The sequence below is a fragment of the Xyrauchen texanus genome, chromosome 20 (assembly GCF_025860055.1).
Source record: "Xyrauchen texanus isolate HMW12.3.18 chromosome 20, RBS_HiC_50CHRs, whole genome shotgun sequence".
In the NCBI taxonomy this organism is placed as follows: Eukaryota; Metazoa; Chordata; class Actinopteri; order Cypriniformes; family Catostomidae; genus Xyrauchen; species Xyrauchen texanus.
In genome coordinates, this window is record NC_068295.1 from 38,309,869 (window position 1) to 38,322,972 (window position 13,104).

The 13,104-nt window shown below is 37.7% G+C and overlaps 1 protein-coding gene across 1 annotated transcript in view; it reads right to left on the reverse strand.

The window, feature by feature from the left end:
* Positions 1–8,060, reverse strand: part of pde10a (phosphodiesterase 10A) — a 158,097-nt gene extending 150,037 nt beyond the window's left edge. Inside the window, exon 1 of the mRNA XM_052151612.1 lies at positions 7,817–8,060. Within this exon, the coding sequence (XP_052007572.1) occupies positions 7,817–8,060 (244 nt within the window). The remainder of the gene's footprint in view (positions 1–7,816) is intronic.
* Positions 8,061–13,104: the final 5,044 nt, after the last annotated feature.

Consider the following 13,104-nt stretch of genomic DNA (forward strand, 5'->3'; position numbering starts at 1 on the left):
TCTGATGCATTAATTATTAAATCTCAATGGAACATTTATTTACATTTTTCATTTTACATCAAAACAAGAATATCATTCTCAGGATTCTTTTTTTAAGTTACACATTTGTCCACTGCATTAATGACACCATGCATTAAGGGTGGGATGAAATGTAACGTACTGCAAGTCAAAGGCAATATGTAGATTTGAAGCAATTTTTTAAACTAGGGCCTATTTAAACTTAAAACAACTATTATGAGCTTATAACATAACAATAGTTTTTAACGTTTTACTAAATAAACTATAATAAATTATGATTTACCTAAGTAAAAAATATTAGATTGTAAAGAAAAGGTCCATGTCCATAGGCAATCACAACGCATACGATACGCATACACACACACACACACACACACACACACACACACACACACACATGCATATATCCTTATTGTGTCTATACTGTATGTTATTATGTACTGTATACTTTTGCTCTATTTCTAAAAATATATAAGCATTTCAAGTCTTAAAAATCCATTTGAAAGTTGTATTTATTTACAATATTCATTGTACAGCTGAATGCAAATTCTCATTGAAATGCTAATGAACAAGTATACTCTTAATGGAATATTCCAGGTTCAATAAATTAAGCTCAGTCGACAGCATTTGTGGCATAATGTTGATTACCACAAAAAATAAATTAGGCTTGTCCCTCCTTTTTGTATAAAACATTACAAATACAAAATCTGAGTTACAGTGAGGCACTTAAAATGGAAGTATAATGCAGCCAATTTTTGGAGGATTTTAAGGCAAAAAAAAATTCAAGCTTATAATTTTATAAAAGCACTTACATTAATTCTTCTAAAGTGAGAATTTTCACTTTTACCGATTGGCCCCCATAATACTGCAAGTGTTTCATTGTAACCCAGACTTGAGCTTTTTTTAAAGGAAAGGAGGGACAAGGCGAAATCAATAGTATGCCACAATTTGTCGTTTAGCTTGTATTGAACTTAACTTGTATTGGACCTAGAATATTCTTTTAATGCAGGCCTATATTGTCAGTTACTAAAAGTAACTACAAAAAAATAAATTAATAATACCTGAATAAAAGTGTTTTTTAGATCTTATTCTACTGAACATGTATTTTTTTAACTGTCTAGGTATACTGTATTAAAAAAACGTTAGATATACAGTGGTCAGTCACTCATTTATGTTGTCTTATAATAAACACAATGACATAAAGAGGACAATCATTTACAGAATTATGAGTAAGGGTCAAGGCCGGGAATATTCAGTGGTGGTTTGGATGTAACATCACCCTGAATGGTTAAATATGGCTTTTAAAGATCAGTTCACTGCAGTGAATATCATGCATCAGAGGGTAAAATGACATTGACCGATCTTTAAATTTACTGATTCTGATCATTATTGATGATTCTGAGATATAATACATTTAAACTTTTCATATGTTACAAAAACATGGCTATCAATAATGATATGGCAAAATTATGATCATATTATTGTATATATTTTTCAATGTTTCATTTCTATTAAGATTCTGTTCAATAATTTAGTTTGTTGAAAAGCACATTGCAACCAAACAAGCCTCTTTTACCTTTCCTAAATCATTTATCTTAATTATTTTAAAAAGGAATTAAAAAAACAAAATAATTTTAGTCTAGACATTAAGCAATCTCCAGAATTTCCTCTGTACAAAATTGTTCATTATAAAGTACACTGTGAAAAAAACTTCCATTTTATCAGACAAACTCTATTTTATGTTATATAAAAATTAAGATAAAGCCAATTAAGAATGAGCAACTAAAAAAACTAATAATACAGTGAAAACATACACGTTTGGTCTTGGAGGTAGAACTTACAGGCTTTTGAGCATGCTCAGTTTGATCATTAATGCTCAGTCTTGAGGAAGCCAGATAAATGTGTTTATTAAACTTCTATTTGTAAAATGTATTAATATTTCAGTGTTTGTTGATTTTATTGTATTAAGTTCATTACAATCCAACTTGAATGATTACAGCTAATTTTCCTGATGTTGAGGTAAACAAAAAAATGCTTTGCAGCAGGTTTATTTAAGTTTACTAAAATTTGTATTATTTGTATACAGTTTAAGTTATATTTTCAGCATAACAATTTGAGTGAAACGTTTCAGAATTTCTCTTCTTTATTTTATGTTTTAAATCCTATTTATTTCCATGTTTTTTGTTTTATGTTTTTTTATGCTGGATTTTCATTGTGGTCTCAGACTTTTTGAATCTTCTGTATATGAAGATGAAGGCTGTCGATGTTTAATCAGTGGAAAATGTGTATTTCAATGTTTTGTATTAAAAAAACAGAAGCTGGCCCCCTGTGTGCCCCATGAATTTCTTATGAAATGGCACATACATAATAATTGTAATAGAATAGACACATACTAATTGTCTTGTTAGTGTAAATATGCATGTTTCATGTATTATTTCACTTTATGATTACTGGATAAGGATTTAAAAATTTATTTATAGTGATTGCACTCTAAATTATACTTTCTAAATAATACTTTCACTATTGAAATTTCCATTATTTTTCCATGATTTTATTAATTTCCATGACTTTTCCAGACCTGGAAATCACAATTTCAAAATTCTTTATATTTCCAGGTTTTCCATGATCGTGTGAACCTTATCTAATGCATACATTAGATGAATGAATCCATGACAATAAATAAATGGACTTATTTATGAATTTACAGTTCTGCTCTTTTGCACTAATCTGGTTTATTCTTGAAATTCATTATTGGAGCAATTGTTGGCTCCTGGACCTGTTTGATAAATGCTTGTGATTTCCCTTTGAGAAAAGTTTCTGCTGAATGACTAAATGTGAACTCTATAATTTGAGTCTTTAAATTGACTCAGTGTATAACATCAAATACAGACCATGAAAGCACACACACAATGGTAAAAATTACTACAATGATTTTTACCATTGTGTAAAAATGACAATACAATAAGAAATATGCTAACACAATGTAAATGCTGTTCTGGATAAGACAGCATAACATATTATATCTAATATATTAATAAACATTATAAAATAACTTTATAATTAAATAAGAAAAATATGATAAAAGTATTTCTGAGGTGGGCACAAAAAGCAAATCCACCAATGGATGGTATTGTTTACCTGCGTAAAATATGTACTAGGCCATAGATACAGATATCATTTTTTGGGCTCCTCATATATTGCCATATATTGTTGTAGTATATTACTAAAATGTTTTGTTTATTTCAAATGTTGAAAATGTATTTCCATTATGATAAAAACAGCCATTGAGAGAAATATACATTTGGAAAAATGTATGTAATTTGTAGCTAAACATGATTTATAAAATGTAACAGACTAACAGATGTCTCTCTTTTACAACAATGCATATGCATATTGCTGATATTCACACACACAAACACACAAACACACACACACACACACACACACAAACTATATGACTACGTGGTTAATAAGTTATATGTTCTGTAATTGAGCTTAATCGTAAGCTAGTTCAGATCAACATATAACACGGACTACTTTTGTTCATGCACTACTTTATTTCTTGTTTCCTTCTCTTTTTGCACTTTTGTTGTAGCAATTTGATCACTGCTGCAGTGCCTAAATGAGACGGAGACAGAACTTTATTGCCATCTAGTGGATATAAAGGCTAACTAAGCCTTCCGTCAGACACTACGAGCCCCACAATGCCCTCTGAGAGTTGACATTCACTTATCACAAAATTTCAGCATGTGGCTGAAGGAGGTTACTTATCAACTGTAGATTATGCATAAGAAATGGTGCAATATTAAATCTGTTTCTGTTATATAAAACACTCAAATAAACTGGGTTTTATAGACTATTCTTTGCTTTGCAGTGTAAAATGTTAGCTTGTTAACATTCAGGTTTCATGTTTATGTTGTAACTATTATAAAGGGCAGCTCAAGGCTGATCCAGACATATGCAGACCTGTGGTTGCTTTAAATGTTTTGCTTCAGCAAATGTATACACATTGAGCTTAGTCAACATTATTTCAATTTTTATCTGCAGTTATATAGAGGACATATCATGCATTTTTTTATGTACTTGTATAGCTGTCTGTTCTGATCCACCAGATCACACAAACATTACTTTTTTGATGGATGGATGTGCTTTTTTGGGCTTCAAAATCTAAGGTACCATTCACTCCCATTATAAAGCTTGGAAGAGCCAGGATATTTTTTAATATAACTCTGATTGTATTTAAATTATGGGATTTTTTTGGGGTGAACTAACCCTTTAAATAGTGTGATAGTTTCATAAACACCACTGAGGAATTCCCTATAAGGTGTAAAACCTGCATAGTGGTTGAGCACTCATTTGTGGATCTACCCTGAGTAATAATCTGATTCATGCTGGTCAGTCGTTAGGGGGCTGTCCCCTTCTTTTCTGATACAAACCACATCTGGAGCTCAGCATACTTTCTCTTTTGTGTGATAAAACTGGCCCCAGTTTACCCTAAATCAGAGCCTACTTTATAGCAAGTAGCAACTAATTGGAACAACTTGCAATGCTTCCTTGCTTGCATTTAAATTCTAAATCAAAGAAATGGATGGATCAAATTATCCAATAGGAAGTGGAGCATCATTATTTGCGGTTTGGATCATTTGCCATTACATGCATGCTTTCTTTTTGCATAATTTAGCCACTGACGTAAATAAAAGGAAGTCAATGAGAGCACAGGTCATGGGAATGTTTCAGTGTATAACTGCACAATGATCATCAGGTGTTAAGGAGAAGTGTAAGAGGCTGGACAAATTATTGCATTGTGCCACTGTTGTCTCACAAACTGTCTTATTCAACTAGGAAACAAATGTTTTTCTACTGTGTGGAACTGATTGGGGGGTACTCTTTTATGTGTAAGGAAACAAACCTAAAACTACATATTATGTAGTGTGTAAGCTAGTTCACCGTAGTTCAATATGCTTCTCATTGAAAATATGGTGAAAATCTCCTCTGTTGCTGTTCTCAATGCAAGTTATTAGCGAACCGAACTATCAAGCATCTTAATCTGATTTGTAGTCCGTATAGAGCGCTCACATATTGCGAGCCGCTTATCCTGAGGGTGTGACGCAACAGAGTGACGCCCTTTTACTCTGAAACGTACAAATTATTTTTTTTAATGCAGCATTTTGCGATTCACTATGTATTGTGTTTATTAAGATATATTCATAGCTAACAAATATATATTTACACTACAGTATTGTGGACTTCTTTTTTGGTTTGTAAGGCCACAAAGAAAATGGAACTGCATACAATCTCTCCCAGTAACACAGATGCCACTCTCCACAGGCTGAAGTGCCCACTTCCCCGTTCATGCAAGCCAAGGGAAACTCGCATTCTGGCTCAAGCTCAGAGAACACAGCCAACAAACCTACTGCTGGGTCATACAATGTGTGTAAACAACATGACTGTATTCCCCAGTCACTCAGAGAGAGGCCTGACCTTTACATGGATTTGACATAGCAACACAGAGCCTTGTCAGTAACAAAGCTGTGTTCTGTTTGTTTATTTTTGTGCATGGATTAATATCAACGATGCTTATGGTGTAAGATACAACATATATCTATATGCAGTGTTATAAGGCAGCTGGATGAAGCAGGTTTCTTGACATGCTGGATGTTTTCCCTTTACACCCTTTAAATACAGTTCTATGTAAAGAATATCTGAGAGGCGTGCATTCTTGACAGGCCTATGTCGACATGTTTTGCAGTGTACACACTGTGAGGGAGGCTCCTGCAGAATTTGGTTTCTCATAATACACCTCCATGTCTTTCTCTCTGGTAATTTTGTTTTTCATTCTCATGCGTGTGGTCTTGAAATTTAGAGGCTCATTTTAAAACCTTAGTTCTCTAATTGAACAACACATTTCAGTCCACACAAATCCAAACAGTCTTAACTTGAGCTCCCAGTTTTCTCTCACCAATTGCTGTTTGGTTCTCCACCTCTGTTTGTTTAACCCTCATGGTCTGTTTGGGGTCTGAGAGACCTTTTTATATCTCAAATATACTTAACATTGAAGTATACCGACCGCGTTGCCTTTCAGGGTACGTTTAAACAACAACGATTAACTAAAAACTGAAAAAATGTGCATACAGACGACAACGTTGTCCAAACGATCCCCATTCACACAGATGTGCAAAAATGACTAAACAAGCTATATTATGCACTTTGTAAACAAACACTACGCGCCTGTGCACATAAGCATTCTTCCACAGAGAGGTGAATGCAAAAAATTACGATGGCGAGCAATTTTGTCTGGACAGACGATGAGGTTGCTTTATTATTACAAGTGACCCTGGACTATAAAGCGGCAACATGTTAGGAAAATGTGGACTGGGAGTCATGCCAGTCTAACTATTCTGACATCTTGGAGGTGTTTTTAGCCCACTATCTGACAAGCGAAAATATAGGATGGCAGGATTTCCCATAAGAGAAAGAGTCTATTTCCAAAGCTCACATAACTTCTAAACTGAAACACAGTCTTGTAGTCCGCCATTGTAGTTTTGAATGTCTCGCGCATTTTGAAGTGCGCATGCCTATAGACTGAACAGTAATACGCAGGCGCATGACGATATTGTTTTCACAAATTCGCTTTTTGTATGTTTACATGGAGACGATAACAGCATAGTTTTCAAAAACTTGCACTTTGAAACACGTTTTCAAAAGTTTAAGTTGTCAGGCTCCTAAATGCCGTGGCCATGTAAACTAACAGCCAAAACGCATAAAAAGTTTTCCGTTTTAGTTGAAAACGTTGTCGTGTAAACGGCCCCTCAGAATATACTCTTTTGACCGTGAGCGAATACGAATGATTTCGATGCATGCGCACTACATCTGTTTTGTGATACTCTTTTAGTAGCTAGTCAACGGCAGGCATGAGCGCTGTCTGCGTGTCGAGAAAATCTGGGCCATGTGCAGACAATTTGCACAGACTGAGCTGACGAAATTTGTGTCAAGCATACTGTGTGCTGAGCAGTCAGCAATGTTGACAACCGAAGTATACTTAGGCCCTAGTCACTTCCATTGTAAGTGCCTCGTAAAAGTCGAAATTCGTTTTTTGTGGTAATCAACATTATGCCACAAATGTTGTCGATTGAGCTTAACTTGTATTGAACCCCTAATAGTCCTGTAATGAGAATCAGTTACATATCCAGACGTGTTACGGTAATGAATATTTGGGGTGTAAAATGTGCTTATGTGTGCTAACAATAATGTCGCAATGCATCGCCCAGATGTCTACCCTGATAGTAGATATACATCACCCAGATGTTTATTTGGTGTTTGTGTTTACATCTGGAAGACACATTTTTAACATTGTTTGCTCATTAGCAATACATCAGTAAGACGTAGGCCTATATCAATAAGTATGTCTCCGATGTCAAAAAGACATTCAGAAGATGTCTTTGAGATGTTTATGATTTAGAATGTTTGTAAATATGATCTTTTTAATATGTTTAGCAGATGTTAATTTGATTATGATGCTTTCCAGATGAAAAGATCTAAAACAGACATCTCGGAGATGTAGCCTATCTATCTGGGTTAATGGTCCTAAAAGCTTCATATTCGTTATGCAAAGGATGGATGGATGGAAATCATAATTTTACATAATTGTAACCCAGTCATGATAATACAGTAAATCTCAAAAGAACACAATCGACCCTTTATCAAAATGCATATTGCGATGTCCTCGTGGTCAACATTTTTCTGAAATGAATGACCCGCCATGAGAAGCCAGTCAAAGCATGGAGGAATGAACTCGTACCTTGGACAAGGTAATCCTCTGTGCCCGCGTGCTCCCCGCCGCCACTTCCACCGTCGTCAGGAGTTTTTCGTTTTTTCGACATCGGCTGTTCCCGCGTTCCAGTATGACGCGCGCTCTGTTGTGTATTTGTTATTAACTCAAAACGGCGATGCGAACGAGGACAAGAGACAATCAGTTGTCTGGACAAGCACATACAATTAGCGGGAAGTGGACAGTTGAAACATTTACAAAGCACGATCCCCATTCATTCGTGCATCCACAGTTTCCAATTCGCACCGGCGCGAGACCAATGCAGCGGGAGCTAAATCTGGCAAGGCGCACGGGGTGCCCAAGCGTTTGTGATGTTGGGTAGTAATGAGAGTATGCATTTATAAATACAGAAAAAGCGTCATTACGCCTGAAATGTAGGCTTCAGGCTTAAAGCGAAGAAATACGCACGGATTTTCCTCTGACAAATGAGAGATGCCGCAATGAAAGTGATTTGCAAATCACGTGTGCCCGGGATTATCCTGAAACAGAAAAGCACTCGTCGGTTTGCAACTCAAATCATGCCCTTCTATTCGTGGAAGCACGAACACCCATAATGTTGAACATGTTATCCAAAAACGCATTTTCATGGAGCTCTTTTTCATGGTCATTACCCAAGTGGCCCGCTTTCAATCAATCGAGATCCCCATACAACCACCGAACTGCACGAGCTGCAAGACGTCGCGACTTCAAAAACACAGCTGGCAGTTATCCTACTACTCTGTCATCTATTAGGAGCAGTTTTTATTGTCCATCTGTGTCCAGTTCAGAGTGCTAAAACAGCACCAATAAATCGTAAATTAACGGACGTTTACCTTTTCTCTTATACAGAAATCATCAGTCCAGCGATGCGTTAGCGATGTTCGCTTTACGTTGACCGCGCTCTTCTCAAAACTTCTTAATCCGGTTGCTAGGGAACCACGAAGCGACACTCGTGATTTTAGCACTCATACGTGACTTTAACTTGCTCAAAAGTAAATCCCTCTTGTAGTTTCGAGTGTTTTTCGAACGTAAACTGTCTTGAGTGTTTTTGCTGGCACGAAACAGTTTAAGAGTTGTCTGTAAATAAAGACTCCATCAGCATCATCAGCATCGGGGCACTTGCATTCAACAGACAAATGACGTCAGAAGCCTCCCCCGCAAATCGTGCCAAGGCTACAGTTTAGATTGAGTTAAATGAGAAACTCGAATATTTTACGCAAGCAACATGGGCTTTACAACATTTGAAATGACTCGCTTGACTGCACAATCAACGTGTGCTTGCTCCAAAGAAGTCAGGAAGCTCTCAGTCCATCCTACTTATTCTTCTTCAGGGTTTTTACAATACTTCCTGCAATAAAAACACTCACGTTGCCATTTAATGTATTGTGGTACATGTAGGTGTGGACAGAGATATGTCTGACAAATTATGTGTGATATTTTGCTACAGACAGGATCTGCAAAAACGCTAATCCAAGCTGTGTGGCATATGCCATGTGGGATAATCCTGGAATTAATTCACAATCGTAACTATGTATGTTTTTGTTTAATACACGTTATTGCTATTTACTATGAGAGAGCTCTCAGTCGCAGATATCCAGTGACGCTCGCCGACTATGTTTTCTGTTGGCAAACAGGCAGGAAGTGTCAACCCCCCACCCACAAATCACTGCAGCTCTATTGACGTCAGAGACGCTTGCGTAAATGCTCTTTCTTTTTTCTTTGGATCCTAATACGATTATTATAGAACAAAAATAATACCCATAGGCATTTGCAATTCTGGAAAAACTACATTTTCGTCCCCTTGTTTGATGTATAAAGTAAAATGTAAAGTATAAGTGTGTTGAAAGCCTCTGTCTCTCCAGATCCACGTGCATGCTTTGTGTGTTAAATATAAGTATATTTGTTTATGAATATTTTTGTATGATTGTATGATTTAGGCCCTTTGCTTTAGGATTTAGCACTCACTGCAAATAAAATAAAACACATGTTTTTGCCATGCAGAAGTACAAATGCCTTAAATGTGTTATGTAGTAATCAAAGGGAGTGAGAATATTCCAGCCCCCTCCCCTCTGAGCACACATCACAAAAAGGAATTAATCAGTCACATATGGCAAGCCCTTTTAACATTTAAAAGCTAGATGTATAGTATACGAAGCTATGACGTAAATTACTTTTGCGGCTTGACTACCTCTCCTAATGCAGCATCATAAATACTTTGCTCTTGCGTGCATGTACAGTTGACTGATTTGCAGACTGTCAAGAAATCATGCCGTTCTAAAGGCCCTGTATGCTTACATAGTTTCTACTAAACATCCAAATTCTAACATATAATAAATAGTTTTGAAGTCTAATGTTCATACATATTCACACACCACCCTTTGTTAATCCTTTTTCTATTAAAACAAAAACAGTTAAATCATCCTAAGCTGGTTCCCTTTCAAGTCAGTCACTTCAACTCTGTGTCGGAAGCTGGCACTATGGGAGCTCCCCCAGGAGTTACAATCTCTGAAGCCAGTTTCTATTGGTAGATGGCGAAAGATGCTCCGCCCCTTATGTGTGCGTCATTGCAGGCATATAATACAGAGCACAGCACCATTTCATCAGAATTCTTCTACTTGGGTTGCGATTACATCTTGTGCTTCACCAATCTGACTCGCTTCGTCGTTCTCTCTGAACATCTAACAGCGAGTGGATTATTTCTCCCTGTTGTGCAGTGATGATCAGCGATTCTATCCATTAAACAGGGGTGTATTGAGTACGTTTGAGTATATTTTGTGAGTTTATTTCTAGTGAAGAAACATTCTAGCTTTCTGTGTCCCCAAAAAAGCTCTTGTGCCCTTGAGCCTAAGGGCTGCTATGTCGCAATACAGACAAAGGACCTCGTTGTGTGTGTGTGTGAGGCCTAAAGGGGTGTTATGCCCTAATGAGCTGTATTCTATGTCTCTCAAAGGGCCCGGAAAACACTTCTGTTTCCCCAAAACTGCTCTCTCGCTCTCCCCACCATCTTGAGCGGGGAACGTGAACACGGCAACAGTCTCATGGCTGTTTTTTTTACTACTGTTGGTTACATGTCAGAAGGCTGCCACGTACCAACACTGACTTAAGACCTCGTTGTGCCTGCACTAGTCTCACCAGTTTGATCGATTCAACTGCATTAAGCAGAGGCGGACTGCGGCCCAGTCTGCCGGGGTCTCCAGCTGGGTACTAAGCACAGTTGTGTCCTTCTATGTGCTGTAGTCTGCAGGGCTGCAAGCCTTGCTTCAACAATGCCCTTTACTCCACCATGAAAGTGAAAACTTGCAGATAAGTCAGGTTCTCTTCGATCTCAACCAAGGAAAATATCTACTCTGCACGCTGCAGCTCCTTCAACATCGGTGTCCGGAACTCACAATCCACAGGCTGGTGGATTGCGGCAATGCCGCTGTGGTACTTAATTTCTCAGATCAGAGACTACAACGCAACTTCTCAATGAGTGAAACTGTTGTTGCATTTACCATTTACAGAGATGTACTGTGTAGCATTTTTCCCGGGCGCAGAGAAGAACTAGTACTACTATTTAGTTATGATAGTTGATTTCATCCAGCAATATGGAAGAAATTTGTTCTACGAATATCACAAATCCATCTCTGTTAATTCTGCTATGTTTATCACCCAATTAAATTCTAGAATAGTCTGGTCAATTACCAACAAGGAACTGCTTATTAGACATTACTTGTGCTATTTGCAGCTCTCATGGCCACACCTCTGACATGTGTTTTCGGTGCTTCTTTCTCCAAGGTCTCCAATGTTTCCTTAAACAACAATGCAGTAAGACAATGGAACAAAAGACAATTCCCTGCTGGTTATTTTAATGGCAGTCCTGTTTCTAATAATTTCAATGTAGCTGTATGCTTTTTTCATAATTAATTTATTTTTTCTCATGTATGGAGCTTTTGCAAAGACCCCCATCCAAAATCAGTGTGTCCACGCCGGTTCCGACCTCAGTGGGGAAAACTGTGATTTCCCTCAAAGAAAACTTAACTCTCCATCCCTCTTCCCCTATTAATGTCCACATTCTTTCTTACTATCTCTCTCCTCGCCCCGATTCTACATTTATAGACTGTCTTTTAACTGGCTTTTTCACAAGGTCAGAGTTTTTTCTCCTCTCTCCAGTTCTTTTTCTAGGAATTTGCAGTCAGCTGTTAATGAGCCCTTCACATACCATGATCTGTCAACAAACAAACAGAGTAAAGGATATCAGATTGGCCCTTTCAGCTCTCCTCTTTTTTCTTGGTTCAGAGTTAATCCCATAGGTATAGCAACTCGCAAATAATTCGTAAGAAAAGACAGAAAAAATATTTGACATGTTGTCTCCCAGGTCTGGGCCCTCCCCTAGCATTAACTCTTTAATTCCCCCTGAGCATTTTCTCTTCACTATGCCACTGTAGATCACTGTAGATGGTGGGGTATGGCCAGGGCTGGACTGGACTGGTAATCTGGCATACCGGGCATTTTCCCTGTGAGCCGACGCTCTTTGGGGCCGATCAGGGGCATACTGGCCATCGGGAGAACCGAGCGGGCTAGTGGGTTGGCCGCAAAATGTGCCGAATGGGCCACGATAAGCTAAAATGAGGCGCCGTGTTATCCAGAATTTACAAAAAAATTACCCCCACCCGCTCAAAAAGTTTTGGGCCAGTTGCCATGTAAAATCTCAGGCCAACTTATCTTCCCAGTCCAGCCCTGGGTATTGTGCTCTTTTGGCTAAGGCTGACGTCAAAGAAGCCTTCAAAATCTTGCCCATTTACCTCTCAGATTGGACCCTGTTTGGAATTAAATGGCAGTCTAAATAATGTTTTGCACTCAGACTCACCTTCGGGTGCCAAAGTAGCCCACACATTTTCAATTCTTTGTCCGAAGCTCTGTGTTGGATTATACTGAACATTCACTAGCTCCCCTTCATGCTGTATTTCCTCTGATGTTTTGCTGATCGATTTCCCTTCTCACCACAGCCCCATGCCAGACATTTTGAAATCAGTTTTCCAGCAGCTGGGTTTTCCCCTTGAGAAAACTCTGGGCCTCTCTACTTCTATCGAATTCCTAGGTATTACTCTTGAATCTCTGAAAATGCAGGCTTCCTTACCTCAAGGTAAATTGAATAGGATTAATTTTGTGACTCATTTATTCAGTCTCTGACTCTGTTTGCAAACATGATCTTTTTCACTTTTGGGACACTTCAATTTTGCTCTTCAAATCGTCCCTCAGGTCGTTCCTTCATCTCCTGACTTCAGACGTTAGCCCAT